The sequence below is a fragment of the Hemibagrus wyckioides genome, linkage group LG08, assembly GCF_019097595.1.
Source record: "Hemibagrus wyckioides isolate EC202008001 linkage group LG08, SWU_Hwy_1.0, whole genome shotgun sequence".
Taxonomy (NCBI): domain Eukaryota; kingdom Metazoa; phylum Chordata; class Actinopteri; order Siluriformes; family Bagridae; genus Hemibagrus; species Hemibagrus wyckioides.
This window is the reverse complement of record NC_080717.1, coordinates 912,501-928,854: the sequence shown is the minus strand read 5'-3', so window position 1 is coordinate 928,854 and position 16,354 is coordinate 912,501. Positions and strand designations below refer to the sequence as shown.

Genomic DNA, 16,354 nt, shown 5'->3' with positions numbered 1-16,354 from the left:
GTGTGTTGTGAGGAGTGTGTGTTGTGCGGAGTGTGTTGTGAGGAGAGTGTGTTGTGAGGAGTGTGTTGTGAGGAGAGTGTTGTGAGGAGTGTGTTGTGAGGAGAGTGTGTTGTGAGGAGTGTGTTGTGAGGAGAGTGTTGTGAGGAGTGTTTGTTGTGAGGAGTGTGTTGTGAGGAGAGTGTGTTGTGAGGAGAGTGTGTTGTGAGGAGTGTGTTGTGAGGAGAGTGTTGTGAGGAGTGTGTTGTGAGGAGAGTGTGTTGTGAGGAGTGTGTGTTGTGCGGAGTGTGTTGTGAGGAGAGTGTGTTGTGCGGAGTGTTTTGTGAGGAGAGTGTGTTGTGAGGAGAGTGTGTTGTGAGGAGAGTGTTGTGAGGAGTGTGTGTTGTGAGGAGAGTGTGTTGCGAGGAGTGTGTGTTGTGAGGAGAGTGTTGTGAGGAGTGTATTGTGAGGAGTGTGTTGTGAGGAGTGTGTTGTGAGGAGTGTTTTGTGAGGAGAGTGTGTTGTGAGGAGAGTGTGTTGTGAGGAGTGTGTTGTGAGGAGAGTGTGTTGTGAGGAGTGTGTTGTGAGGAGTGTGTTGTGAGGAGAGTGTGTTGTGAGGAGTGTGTTGTGAGGAGTGTGTTGTGAGGAGAGTGTTGTCATGAGTGTGTTGTGATGAGTGTGTTGTGATGAGTGTGTTGTGAGGAGAGTGTGTTGTGCGGAGTGTGTGTTGTGAGGAGAGTGTGTTGTGATGAGTGTGTTGTGAGGAGTGTGTTGTGAGGAGAGTGTGTTGTGAGCAGTGTGTTGTGAGGAGAGTGTTGTGAGGAGAGTGTGTTGTGCGGAGTGTGTTGTGAGGAGTGTGTTGTGAGGAGTGTGTTGTGAGGAGAGTGTGTTGTGAGGAGTGTTTGTTGTGAGGAGTGTTTGTTGTGAGGAGAGTGTGTTGTGAGGAGAGTGTGTTGTGAGGAGTGTGTGTTGTGAGGAGAGTGTGTTGTGAGGAGAGTGTGTTGTGAGGAGTGTGTTGTGAGGAGAGTGTGTTGTGAGGAGTGTGTTGTGAGGAGAGTGTGTTGTGAGGAGTGTGTTGTGAGGAGAGTGTTGTGAGGAGTGTGTTGTGAGGAGAGTGTGTTGTGAGGAGTGTGTGTTGTGAGGAGAGTGTGTTGTGCGGAGTGTGTTGTGAGGAGAGTGTGTTGTGAGGAGAGTGTGTTGTGAGGAGTGTGTTGTGAGGAGAGTGTGTTGTGCGGAGTGTTTGTTGTGAGGAGAGTGTGTTGTGAGGAGTGTTTGTTGTGAGGAGTGTGTTGTGAGGAGAGTGTGTTGTGAGGAGTGTGTTGTGAGGAGTGTGTTGTGAGGAGTGTGTTGTGAGAAGTGTGTGTTGTGAGGAGTGTTTGTTGTGCGGAGTGTTTGTTGTGAGGAGAGTGTGTTGTGAGGAGAGTGTGTTGTGAGAAGTGTGTGTTGTGCGGAGTGTGTTGTGAGGAGAGTGTGTTGTGAGGAGTGTGTTGTGAGAAGTGTGTGTTGTGCGGAGTGTGTTGTGAGAAGTTTGTGTTGTGAGGAGTGTTTGTTGTGCGGAGTGTTTGTTGTGAGGAGAGTGTGTTGTGAGGAGTGTGTTGTGAGGAGTGTGTTGTGAGGAGAGTGTGTTGTGAGGAGTGTGTTGTGAGAAGTGTGTGTTGTGAGGAGTGTTTGTTGTGCGGAGTGTTTGTTGTGAGGAGAGTGTGTTGTGAGAAGTGTGTGTTGTGCGGAGTGTGTTGTGAGGAGAGTGTGTTGTGAGGAGTGTGTTGTGAGAAGTGTGTGTTGTGCGGAGTGTGTTGTGAGAAGTGTGTGTTGTGAGGAGTGTTTGTTGTGCGGAGTGTTTGTTGTGAGGAGAGTGTGTTGTGAGGAGTGTGTTGTGAGGAGAGTGTGTTGTGAGGAGTGTGTTGTGAGGAGTGTTTGTTGTGCGGAGTGTTTGTTGTGAGGAGAGTGTGTTGTGAGGAGTGTGTTGTGAGGAGAGTGTGTTGTGAGGAGTGTGTTGTGAGAAGTGTGTGTTGTGAGGAGTGTTTGTTGTGCGGAGTGTTTGTTGTGAGGAGAGTGTGTTGTGAGGAGAGTGTGTTGTGAGAAGTGTGTGTTGTGCGGAGTGTGTTGTGAGGAGAGTGTGTTGTGAGGAGTGTGTTGTGAGAAGTGTGTGTTGTGCGGAGTGTGTTGTGAGAAGTGTGTGTTGTGAGGAGTGTGTTGTGAGGAGAGTGTGTTGTGAGGAGTGTGTTGTGAGAAGTGTGTGTTGTGCGGAGTGTGTTGTGAGGAGTGTGTTGTGAGGAGTTTGTTGAATTTGTGTTTATTGTGTCCGAGTTAATCGTTTGGGGAATTAAAGGTGAGATTTGTGTTTGATTTTGTACAAAAGAGTTAACAGACTCAACTGGGTGTGTGTGTGTGTGTGTGTGTGTGTGTGAATCAGAGGAGACGCAGTTGTTGAGTAGTACAAAAAACAGTAGAGTGCTGCCCTCTCGTGGCCATGAGGTGTAATGACTAATATAATCATAATCCGCGTGGAGAGTAAAGATAAATAAATAAATGTACAAACAAAATAAAAACCTTTTATTTCAATATTATTGCTGTATTTTAGAGGAATCTTTTAGAATCAAGCCAATTAATAATATTCCACAATAGTTCTAGATATCGGCAGGTTTGTAGCTATAATTCTTAATAAAGTTTAGATTAACTTATTTTGTTGTTATTTACATCAGAGTGTTAAATATTGTAACTGAAAACCTGAATGAATATGACAATCTCACACACACACACACACACACACACACAGACAGACAGGCGTGCACACACACACACAGACACACACACATCTACACACACCTACACACACAGACAGGCGCACACACATAGACAGGCGCATACACACACACAGACACACACACACATCTACACACACTTACACACACAGACAGGCGCACACACATAGACTGGCAAATACACACACACACACACAGAAAATACACATCAGCAGCTGTGTTTCCTGTCCTGCATATCATGAGAGCAAGAAGCTGAGCGGGGAGGAGAGACTGTGCGCACACACACACACACACACACACACACACACACACACACCCCTCAGACTTGGCTCAATTCAACACCTTCAATATTGAAAGCAGGAGCAGTGAAAAGAGACTCCATGAGAAAGAGGTGAAGAAGAAGCTGTTTTTTATTTCTGATGTTTTTAGTTTTTATTTCTACATAAATAACGAGAGAGAGAGAGAGAGAGAGAGCTTGATCTTCTCCAGTAAAATGGCTCTCCTGGTGTCCTCCAGCTGCATGGTTTCTTTCGTCCTGCTTTTCATTGCGTCTCTCGCTCTGATCTCATCCACAGACGCTGAGACTCCGACCTGCTCACCTTCTCTACTGGGTAAGTTTATTTCATCTGTTATTAATGTTTAATAAACACTCAGGAATACTGACAGAGGTCCAGAGTTTAAAAGTCTGCATAGAAAATATATATGTGAAGAAATATGTTTAAAAAAAATGAAACTTAACTCAAAACATTTAAAATAAAATTCTGTCTTTAGTAAAATAGAATAAAAACTAAAGACAGAGAGAGAGAGACAGAGAGAGAGAGAGACAGAGAGAGAGAGACAGAGAGAGAGACATACAGATGTATTCTCTACTCTTCTGTCTTCTTCTCATGTGTATTTTAAATGTACAGAGCTGTGTGAGTTTTTTCTTGTTTATTTATGTGTATATAAGGTTTTGTGTGTCTGTGTTTGTCGACCTGTACTGTAGTTGTGTGCGACTCGTATTTCCTGTAAATTAAAAACCTGATGTAATTCATGGTCATGGTCTGTAAGTGGGAGGGGCATGCGCTCAGTCACCTGTCAATCACAGGAGAACTAGTCTCTCAGCTCTTTCAGACGTCTTTATTAAAAACACTCCTGTAAATTTCGACTTTTCCGTTTCTTTAGTTTTCCACTGGAGCAGTGAGGATGATGTGGTTATGTGTGGAATTTTAAAACCTCCAGTTTTCCTTCTGTTCATATTGAACGCGGCAGTAATGAGCGCTGTGATGTTGTTATAAGAGCTTATAAGCGCTGTATGTGATGAAAGACCTCAGTGTTTCAGACACTTGAAGTTTTACTTATTCTTCTCCCATGTGTTTGGGGCGGGGATTTCATTCCTGCATGTTTTTCCAATTTTCTCTGAATTAACTTTCCTCAGGCTCAAGTGACAGGAAATGACATCATGTCCTGGCTTTCTGTGTCACTTACAATAATTTAGGGGCAAAAAAACAGGCAAAAAAAATCCCCAGTACTTCACTTTAGCAAATTTACTAACAGACTGGACACAGGAATGTCCTTCACATGAGAACAGATTTTGGGCGGAGTCAATGCAAATACTCCAGTTTACCAGCTAGCAGCCTGAAAGGTCCTTCAGTGTTAAAGTGATGAAAACACGCCTGAAGATAATAAAAATCATTCATCAAGATAAATATAATCATTTTATCATATTTAAGTGACTATTTTAGCTGTTTCTTTACATTATGTTTTGAAATAAAATATCTAACAAAAAATTCTCACCTAATTCTCGCTGTATTACGGCCGTAAAGCTGCTTTTATATGAAATATTCTCCTTTTTTAACATTTACATTATTAACTAAGCCCTAACTCTTTGACTTTAGCTTCCTGTCATCTTCAGATTCAGTTTCAGTTCCTGGGAGTCGCTGTGAGATCTCCTCACAGCCATAAACACATGCAAAATCTCTTGTAGGTTTTGTTCCCTCCCCCTCATTTGCATGTCATTACACTACAGTCAGATTACAGTTCTTAAATAATTAATGAATAAAATTTACACAGGCTGAAAAAAATCCAATCTGATAAAATCGACACTACACTGTTGGACATGATTGTATGTGATTAGATAAGATTGAATTTGTTGTACATGATTAAATGTGTTGGATGTGATTAGATGTGTTGGATGTGATTAGATGTGTTGGATGTGATTAGATGTGATTAGATGTGTTGGATGTGATTAGATGTGATTAGATGTGTTGGATGTGATTAGATGTGTTGGATGTGATTAGATGTGATTAGATGTGTTGGATGTGATTAGATGTGTTGGATGTGATTAAATGTGATTAGATGTGTTGGATGTGATTAGATGTGATTAGATGTGTTGGATGTGATTAGATGTGTTGGATGTGATTAGATGTGTTGGATGTGATTAGATGTGTTGGATGTGATTAGATGTGTTGGATGTGATTAGATGTGATTAGATGTGTTGGATGTGATTAGATGTGTTGGATGTGATTAGATGTGTTGGATGTGATTAGATGTGTTGGATGTGATTAGATGTGATTAGATGTGTTGGATGTGATTAGATGTGATTAGATGTGTTGGATGTGATTAGATGTGTTGGATGTGATTAGATGTGATTAGATGTGTTGGATGTGATTAGATGTGATTAGATGTGTTGGATGTGATTAAATGTGTTGGATGTGATTAGATGTGATTAGATGTGTTGGATGTGATTAGATGTGTTGGATGTGATTAGATGTGATTAGATGTGTTGGATGTGATTAGATGTGATTAGATGTGTTGGATGTGATTAGATGTGTTGGATGTGATTAGATGTGTTGGATGTGATTAGATGTGATTAGATGTGTTGGATGTGATTAAATGTGTTGGATGTGATTAGATGTGTTGGATGTGATTAGATGTGTTGGATGTGATTAGATGTGATTAGATGTGTTGGATGTGATTAGATGTGATTAGATGTGTTGGATGTGATTAGATGTGTTGGATGTGATTAGATGTGTTGGATGTGATTAGATGTGTTGGATGTGATTAGATGTGATTAGATGTGTTGGATGTGATTAGATGTGTTGGATGTGATTAAATGTGTTGGATGTGATTAGATGTGTTGGATGTGATTAGATGTGATTAGATGTGTTGGATGTGATTAGATGTGATTAGATGTGTTGGATGTGATTAGATGTGTTGGATGTGATTAGATGTGATTAGATGTGTTGGATGTGATTAGATGTGATTAGATGTGTTGGATGTGATTAGATGTGTTGGATGTGATTAAATGTGTTGGATGTGATTAGATGTGTTGGATGTGATTAGATGTGTTGGATGTGATTAGATGTGTTGGATGTGATTAGATGTGATTAGATGTGTTGGATGTGATTAGATGTGTTGGATGTGATTAGATGTGATTAGATGTGTTGGATGTGATTAGATGTGTTGGATGTGATTAGATGTGTTGGATGTGATTAGATGTGTTGGATGTGATTAGATGTGATTAGATGTGTTGGATGTGATTAGATGTGATTAGATGTGTTGGATGTGATTAGATGTGTTGGATGTGATTAGATGTGTTGGATGTGATTAGATGTGATTAGATGTGTTGGATGTGATTAAATGTGTTGGATGTGATTAGATGTGTTGGATGTGATTAGATGTGTTGGATGTGATTAGATGTGATTAGATGTGTTGGATGTGATTAGATGTGATTAGATGTGTTGGATGTGATTAGATGTGTTGGATGTGATTAGATGTGTTGGATGTGATTAGATGTGATTAGATGTGTTGGATGTGATTAATTGTGTTGGATGTGATTAAATGTGTTGGATGTGATTAGATGTGTTGGATGTGATTAAATGTGTTGGATGTGATTAGATGTGATTAAATGTGTTGGATGTGATTAGATGTGATTAGATGTGTTGGATGTGATTAGATGTGTTGGATGTGATTAGATGTGATTAGATGTGTTGGATGTGATTAGATGTGATTAGATGTGTTGGATGTGATTAGATGTGTTGGATGTGATTAGATGTGTTGGATGTGATTAAATGTGTTGGATGTGATTAGATGTGTTGGATGTGATTAAATGTGTTGGATGTGATTAGATGTGTTGGATGTGATTAGATGTGTTGGATGTGATTAGATGTGATTAGATGTGTTGGATGTGATTAGATGTGTTGGATGTGATTAGATGTGTTGGATGTGATTAGATGTGTTGGATGTGATTAAATGTGTTGGATGTGATTAGATGTGTTGGATGTGATTGGATGTGATGATGTGTTGATGTGATTAAATGTGTTGGATGTGATTAGATGTGTTGGATGTGATTAGATGTGTTGGATGTGATTAGATGTGTTGGATGTGATTAGATGTGTTGGATGTGATTAGATGTGTTGGATGTGATTAGATGTGTTGGATGTGATTAGATGTGATGTGATTAGATGTGTTGGATGTGATTAGATGTGATTAGATGTGTTGGATGTGATTAGATGTGTTGGATGTGATTAGATGTGTTGGATGTGATTAGATGTGTTGGATGTGATTAGATGTGTTGGATGTGATTAGATGTGATTAGATGTGTTGGATGTGATTAGATGTGTTGGATGTGATTAGATGTGATTAGATGTGTTGGATGTGATTAGATGTGATTAGATGTGTTGGATGTGATTAGATGTGTTGGATGTGATTAGATGTGTTGGATGTGATTAGATGTGATTAGATGTGTTGGATGTGATTAGATGTGTTGGATGTGATTAGATGTGTTGGATGTGATTAAATGTGTTGGATGTGATTAGATGTGTTGGATGTGATTGGACATGATTGGATGTGATTGAATGTGATTAGATGTGTTGGATGTGATTAAATGTGTTGGATGTGATTAAATGTGTTGGATATGATTAGATGTGTTGGATGTGATTAGATGTGTTGGATGTGATTAGATGTGATTAGATGTGTTGGATGTGATTAGATGTGTTGGATGTGATTAGATGTGATTAGATGTGTTGGATGTGATTAGATGTGATTAGATGTGTTGGATGTGATTAGATGTGTTGGATGTGATTAGATGTGTTGGATGTGATTAGATGTGATTAGATGTGTTGGATGTGATTAGATGTGTTGGATGTGATTAAATGTGTTGGATGTGATTAGATGTGTTGGATGTGATTAGATGTGTTGGATGTGATTAGATGTGTTGGATGTGATTAGATGTGATTAGATGTGTTGGATGTGATTAGATGTGTTGGATGTGATTAGATGTGATTAGATGTGTTGGATGTGATTAGATGTGATTAGATGTGTTGGATGTGATTAAATGTGTTGGATGTGATTAGATGTGTTGGATGTGATTAGATGTGATTAGATGTGTTGGATGTGATTAGATGTGTTGGATGTGATTAGATGTGATTAGATGTGATTAGATGTGATTAGATGTGTTGGATGTGATTAGATGTGTTGGATGTGATTAGATGTGTTGGATGTGATTAAATGTGTTGGATGTGATTGGATGTGATTAGATGTGTTGGATGTGATTAGATGTGTTGGATGTGATTAGATGTGTTGGATGTGATTAAATGTGTTGGATGTGATTAGATGTGTTGGATGTGATTGGACATGATTGGATGTGATTGAATGTGATTAGATGTGTTGGATGTGATTAGATGTGTTGGATGTGATTAGATGTGTTGGATGTGATTAAATGTGTTGGATGTGATTGGACGTGATTAGATGTGTTGGATGTGATTAGATGTGTTGGATGTGATTGGACATGACTGGATGTGATTGAATGTGATTAGATGTGTTGGATGTGATTGGACATGATTGAACGTGATTAGATGTGTTGGATGTGATTAGATTTGTTGGATGTGATTGGACATGATTGGATGTGATTGGACATGATTGGATGTGATTGAACATGATTAGATGTGTTGGATGTGATTAGATTTGTTGGATGTGATTAGATTTGTTGGATGTGATTAGATGTGTTGGACGTGATTGGACGTGATTAGATGTGTTGGACGTGATTGGACGTGATTAGATGTGTTGGACATGATTGGACGTGATTAGATGTGTTGGACGTGATTGGATGTGATTAGATGTGTTGGACGTGTTTGGACGTGATTAGATGTGTTGGATGTGATTGGACATGATTGAACGTGATTAGATGTGTTGGATGTGATTAGATGTGTTGGATGTGATTAGATGTGTTGGATGTGATTAGATTTGTTGGATGTGATTGGACGTGATTAGATGTGTTGGACGTGATTGGACGTGATTAGATGTGTTGGACGTGATTAGATGTGTTGGACGTGATTGGACGTGATTAGATGTGTTGGACGTGATTGGACGTGATTAGATGTGTTGGACGTGATTGGACGTGATTAGATGTGTTGGACGTGATTAGATGTGTTGGACATGATTGGACGTGATTAGATGTGTTGGACATGATTGGACGTGATTAGATGTGTTGGACGTGATTGGACGTGATTAGATGTGTTGGACGTGATTGGACGTGATTAGATGTGTTGGACGTGATTGGACGTGATTAGATGTGTTGGACGTGATTAGATGTGTTGGATGTGATTGGACATGATTGAACGTGATTAGATGTGTTGGATGTGATTAGATGTGTTGGATGTGATTAGATGTGTTGGATGTGATTAGATGTGTTGGATGTGATTAGATTTGTTGGATGTGATTGGACGTGATTAGATGTGTTGGACGTGATTGGACGTGATTAGATGTGTTGGACGTGATTGTGGTTTTCAGTGAGAGATCCGTGAATAGCTGCAGCTTTCAGGTGTGTATCAGGATGGAGTGTGTTTTCGTAACTCTGTTAAACTGGTCATGTTTCAGCATGTTGAAGAATCTGTGTGGAATCTCAGCGTGACTCAGCTCTCCTCCTCTAAACCTCTAAACTATTTCATAACATCAACACCAGGAGTCCAGCTGTAACGTCCGGCTCCTGTAAAGATTTACCAGCTGAAATAAAGGTGCTGGACGCAGGGATTACAGACGCACCACTACCACTACTGTTACAGACACACCAGAAGCTTGGGAGAGACGTGTTATTGATGATTCTCTCTGTTTAAAGGACAAATCAGTATCAGTCTCTCACAGGTCATTCGCTTGAACTCAATCAAACCTCGAGCATCAGCCAATCAGAAAAGAGCTCTGATGAATAAATATGAGATATTATAATTAGCTGTGACTGTATAAACACCAGATCTAGCTCTGAGTCTCTGAATCGTTTGGTCATGACTGAGATTCACTCATCTGTCCATTTCATGTGACCAGAGATTTTGGTGTGAAGGTGTGAGATGTAACTTGTTTCAGCTCCCAGACATCTCGCCGTGTCCCTCTTCTGGTTGCTCAAGTTCTGGCAGAACATCAGGGATTTATTTTCTCTAAAATACACAGAAATATGTCATAACCATCTCTCTTTCTCTCTCTCTGTCGTACGTATGTTGTTGCAGGAGTTCGCGCGTTTAGAGTCATATACCATAGATGCAACACAACAATTTCTGAAAAGGACAAGAAGGATCTCCAAGCAGCCACCACGGTTCTCCTGGTTCCTCTTCTCTACCTGGTCTCTTTTGTGTTCGGTTTCCCTGCTAACCTTCTGGCTCTATGGGTTCTTATCTTCCGCACAAAAAAGTTTCCCTCCACCATTCTGTTAGTGAACCTCACCTGCTGTGACCTTCTGCTTCTCCTCATGCTTCCCTTTCGCATCATCTACCACTTCCAGGGGAACAACTGGATGTTTGGAGAAGGATCCTGCCGCGTGATAATCGCTCTGTTGTATGGAAACATGTATGGCTCGGTCATTTGCCTGGCGCTCATCGCAGTGGACCGCTACGTGGCTCTGGTGCATCCGTTCGGTGCCAAAACGCTACGGAGTCGCAAGACGTCCATTCTGATGAGCGTGGTGGTGTGGGTCACAGTGGTGATCGCAACTGTTCCTTTGCTAACATCGCGCCAATCTTACTTCATAAACAATCTGTCCATTACGACCTGCCACGACACTCTTCCTGACGATAATCAGAACTACCTTGTGCTGTATTTTTACATGCTCTTCTTCCTCTGCTTTCTTCTCCCGTTGTGTGTGGTGGTTTTCTGCTACGGCGCCATACTGCGCACACTAGTGGCCGCTGGCACTCGCTACGCCCACGCGACCCGCGTCACGGCACTGGTGCTGGTGGTTTTCATCGTCTGCCTGCTTCCCAGTAACGTGCTCCTGCTCATGCACTACTCCAAATGGTTGTACTCGTCTAAGAGCACGAAGAATTACGATGAAGGTGAAGAAGATGACAGAATATCTCACAGCTACAATCGACTCTATGTGCCGTACATGATCAGTCTCGCTATCAGCACCTTCAACAGCTGCATCGACCCCTTTATCTTCTACTACGTCTCAGAGGACTTTCGAGAAAAAGCCAGATCGTTGATATGCTGCTCGAAAAACTTCCATGAAGCCTCTTCTGGAAGCTCCTCAGGCACCATGAGGTCAAAGGTCACACTGCTGTCTATGACAGGAAAAACTAAAGGAGTTTCGGAAAACGGTGGAGCAAAATCCTAAAGCGGATCGCAGGTCAAGGGGAGGAGTCAGGAAGACGAAGACGATGACGATTATGTGGATAAAAATTTTAACGTAGATAAACGACTCTGTGTTTTAATATGTGATATTAACTAATAAGCTAACTGCCCCAGACTTGATCTTATTTGCTTCTGTACTAGCATGCTGTGTAGTTAGAGGCTAGCATGCTAAGCTAGATTACAGTAACGAGTGAGTGACACTCTACTCATTCATCTTACAGACACCCCCACATGAGCTGCAGTAATGGAACATTCCATAAAGCAGACACTGAAGGACTGAACCAAGGGGAAGTGAACAGGGGAAGTGGTTTAGTGACCAGGTAAAAAGTTCAACCGAAGAGTTTGACATTTAGAACAAATCTGAACTTTTACTGAAGTGAAGCAGAAAGAGAGGATTAAATATTGATTTTAACCATAAAACTGTAAAACTCAGACGGATCAGCGGGTAGAAGCTGTGTTACTCTGTACATGGTTTTGGATAATGAGTGTTTGTGTGTGTGTGGTCATGCATGTACGTGTACATGTGTTTGTGCATGTGTGTTTGTGTGTGTGAGACAGTTGTGTATAAACAAGATGTGTGTGTGTGTGTACAGCATGAGCATCATGAGCGTAGCATTCCTTTGTGATTAATGAAGAGAGTAATGAGGGTTCATGAAGGATTTAAAGAAGCTCCTGATGTGTATTTCATCTTAAATCATATAACATTGATAAATCTTTACAGTTTTAAAGTATTAGAATAAATGATCTCTGTAGACTTTTTATTTTTAATTAGTGTTTTCTATTTTGGAGGAAGAGCTGCTGAAGGATAACATAAAAAAATAAATAAAATAAAATAAAATAAATCTTCCTTGTTGTAAACGATCGTCTTTACACTAAATCTGTAGTGTGATATTAATCGTGAAATTAATTGTAACTCAAACATTTACTGGCTGTTTACTCGCTGACTGTTTTCTAAAAAGATAGTAATAGTAGTAATAATCTTTCCTAGCTGAGTCTTCAATGCTGATTTAAAACTTAAAGTATACACTGATTTTATCTTGCACCAGTGTCAGTGCTGTGTATCAGTGTGTGTATCTGTGTGTGTGCATGTGTGTGTGTGTGTGTGTGTGTATCAGTGTGTGTGTGTGTATCAGTGTGTGTGTGTGTGTGTGTGTCTGTGTGTATGTGTGTGTATCAGTGTGTGTGTGTATATGTGTGCGTGTGTGTATATGTGTGTGTGTGTGTATCAGTGTGTGTGTGTGTGTATGTGTGTGTATCAGTGTGTGTGTGTGTATCAGTGTGTGTGTGTGTGTGTGTGTCTGTGTGTATGTGTGTGTATCAGTGTGTGTATCTGTGTGTGTGCATGTGTGTGTGTGTGTGTGTGTGTATCAGTGTGTGTGTGTGTATCAGTGTGTGTGTGTGTGTGTGTGTCTGTGTGTATGTGTGTGTATCAGTGTGTGTGTGTATATGTGTGCGTGTGTGTATATGTGTGTGTGTGTGTATCAGTGTGTGTGTGTGTGTATCAGTCAGAGGTGAAGCTGGAACTTGAAGTTCTCCAGATCTTCAGGACAGAGGAGTTTACACTTCTGTGTGTTTCTCAGTAACATGAGCAGCTGAGATTTATTTTCTCTTATTAACCTGAAGAGAGAGAATAAAGAGAGACTGCTGAGGGGATGAGTGTTTATAGCTGAGAGAGAGAATAAAGAGAGACTGCTGAGGGGATGAGTGTTTATAGCTGAAGAGAGAGAATAAAGAGAGACTGCTGAGGGGATGAGTGTTTATAGCTGAGAGAGAGAATAGAGAGAGACTGCTGAGGGGATGAGTGTTTATAGCTGAGAGAGAGAACAGAGAGAGACTGCTGAGAAGACGAGTGTTTATAGCTGAACAGAGAGAGAGAATAAAGAGAGACTGCTGAGGGGATGAGTGTTTATAGCTGAGAGAGAGAATAGAGAGAGACTGCTGAGGGGACGAGTGTTTATAGCTGAAGAGAGAGAGAATAAAGAGAGACTGCTGAGGGGATGAGTGTTTATAGCTGAACAGAGAGAGAATAAAGAGAGACTGCTGAGGGGATGAGTGTTTTATAGCTGAGAGAGAGAATAAAGAGAGACTGCTGAGGGGATGAGTGTTTATAGCTGAGAGAGAGAATAAAGAGAGACTGCTGAGAAGACGAGTGTTTATAGCTGAACAGAGAGAGAGAATAAAGAGAGACTGCTGAGGGGACGAGTGTTTATAGCTGAGAGAGAGAATAAAGAGAGACTGCTGAGGGGACGAGTGTTTATAGCTGAACAGAGAGAGAGAATAAAGAGAGACTGCTGAGGGGATGAGTGTTTATAGCTGAGAGAGAGAATAAAGAGAGACTGCTGAGGGGATGAGTGTTTATAGCTGAACAGAGAGAGAATAAAGAGAGACTGCTGAGGGGATGAGTGTTTTATAGCTGAGAGAGAGAATAAAGAGAGACTGCTGAGGGGATGAGTGTTTATAGCTGAGAGAGAGAATAAAGAGAGACTGCTGAGAAGACGAGTGTTTATAGCTGAACAGAGAGAGAGAATAAAGAGAGACTGCTGAGGGGACGAGTGTTTATAGCTGAGAGAGAGAATAAAGAGAGACTGCTGAGGGGACGAGTGTTTATAGCTGAACAGAGAGAGAGAATAAAGAGAGACTGCTGAGGGGACGAGTGTTTATAGCTGAGAGAGAGAATAAAGAGAGACTGCTGAGGGGACGAGTGTTTATAGCTGAACAGAGAGAGAGAATAAAGAGAGACTGCTGAGGGGACGAGTGTTTATAGCTGAGAGAGAGAATAAAGAGAGACTGCTGAGGGGACGAGTGTTTATAGCTGAAGAGAGAGAGAATAAAGAGAGACTGCTGAGGGGACGAGTGTTTATAGCTGATAGAGAGAGACTACAGAAAGGAACTCACTTCATTGATATTATTTTCTTGCATTTTATTATTATAGTTATTATTTATATTATTTTATTATTATATATTTTATTTATATTTTACTGTAACCTCCAACACACACACAGACACACACACACACAGAAACACACAGACACACACACAGACACACAGACACACACAGACACACACACAGACACACACAGACACACACACAGACACACAGACACACACAGACACACACACAGACACACACAGACACACACACAGACACACAGACACACACAGACACACACACAGACACACACAGAGTAAATATTAATACAGTTTGAACTGTAATGAAGCTTTTTTGTTATGAATTATGCATGAAATTGAACTGAATTGTGAACTGCTTTTCAGCACAGAAATGGAATTTTATCACTCGTGTTTTTCTTGGTTTTATTTTTTTGTTTTTTTTCTTTAGATCAGTCTCTTTGTAACATTCTAAAATAATATAAAGGCTAAAAATGAAGATGTTCTGTGAGCATGTGTTTATTTTCTCGAGGTCGTTGTGGGTAAGCACAAAAAGCTCGGGTTTTGTTGTGTGTGCTTCTGTGCAGTAAACAATGCCTCGGTCTCCCATTAGCAGGCTGGCTAATCACCCAGATTGTGTCTAACACTGTGTCTAATCTAATAACTGTAACCAAACACACACACACACACACACACGTGTGCACACAGACAGAAAATCACATGATGATCCGTATATAATTAAACCCAGTGGTTTATTCTCTTCTGCCACATGCTACACATGGAATATGAAATATGCTAACATATGATTACAGGAAGTTCCTGATCCTGAGTATAAAGTAAACTCTGAGCTCCTGAGAGTTCTGTAAAAGCTGTATTTCTCTTCTACTATATTGTCTGTTTAACGGATAGAAGATGTATGAGTATGTAAGAATGTGTAATAAAGAATCTCATGATTAAACCTTTTTTTCTCTTTAATGTTCACCACCAGACTCCATCATCTTCATCATCATCATCATCATCATCATCTTACAGCACAATACATCATCATCATCTTCTTCTTCATTCATATAGTGTCAATCTGCTCTGTAGAGAGCTGATAATTTCTTATCTGTTTTATTTCTGATTATTTGAATAATGTACTAATCACATTTTAAATAATATTAGTTAAAATAATAATATAAAAAATAAAAATAATAACATAAAACTAATAATATGAAATATAAAAATAACAATATAAAATATTAGTTTCAATAATAATATAAAATTAAAATTAAAATAACAATATAAAATATGAATTAAACTAATAATATAAAATATAAAAAATAACAATATAATATATTAATTAAAATAGTTATGTAAAAGAATAATAAAACAAAATATTAAATAAAATTATAATATAAAATATAAAAATAACAATATAATAAATTAATTACAACAGTATTTTAACATATCAAAGTAATTACATAAAGTATTAATTAAAATAATAATACAAAATAACATTTATTTAATAACTTATTTAAATATCATTACATTTACAATTTAAAGTATTATATTGAATTTATTTACTGTTTACATATTTGTTTATTTTTTTCAAAGCTTGGTGCATTTCATGAACTAAAAATAAAGTTCATTAAATGTATTAAATTAATACACAATTTAAATATTATATTTCATACTACTAAATAGAAAGGAATTAAAATGCAGAGATGTTGATGATTTCCTTACAGTAATTAATTCATTCCTAGAACAACAAGGTTCCTTCAGTGTTCCTCAAGGGGTTCTCTATATAGGAAGGATTCTTTTATCTGTGTGTGTGTGTGTGTGTTTGTTTGTGTTTGTGTGTTTATGTGTGTGTTTATGTGGGCCTCTCTAACGTTTCCTCAATCCTGTGGCTTGAGATAACAGTACACTGTGACACAGCAAGACACACACACACACACACACACACACACATACTCTCTTTCCATTGCTGTTCTTCAGAAACACACTCGGCTGACTCGGTATGTAAACTTCATCTCACTTTATTTACTTTACTCCAGTCCTCGTTTCTCAGAGCGAATGTTTAAAGAAAGTTTTCTATTTACATTTTAATCTTAAACTGTGGAAAAATCATGCAGTGAAACATGAGGACA

The 16,354-nt window shown here is 39.5% G+C and overlaps 1 protein-coding gene and 1 long non-coding RNA gene across 2 annotated transcripts in view; both read left to right on the top strand.

Moving 5' to 3' along the window:
• Nucleotides 1-2,816: 2,816 nt before the first annotated feature.
• si:ch211-132p1.2 (proteinase-activated receptor 4) lies at nt 2,817-15,180 on the top strand. The gene is made up of 2 exons (XM_058397547.1): nt 2,817-3,349; nt 10,217-15,180. Exons 1-2 carry the CDS (start codon nt 3,232-3,234, stop codon nt 11,317-11,319), a joined length of 1,221 nt encoding a protein of 406 aa, XP_058253530.1. The 5' UTR covers nt 2,817-3,231; the 3' UTR covers nt 11,320-15,180.
• A 938-nt stretch (nt 15,181-16,118) lies between these two features.
• Nucleotides 16,119-16,354, top strand: part of LOC131358057 (uncharacterized) — a 9,122-nt gene continuing 8,886 nt past the window's right edge. Inside the window, exon 1 of the long non-coding RNA XR_009205339.1 lies at nt 16,119-16,222. This is a non-coding gene — a long non-coding RNA (uncharacterized LOC131358057). The remainder of the gene's footprint in view (nt 16,223-16,354) is intronic.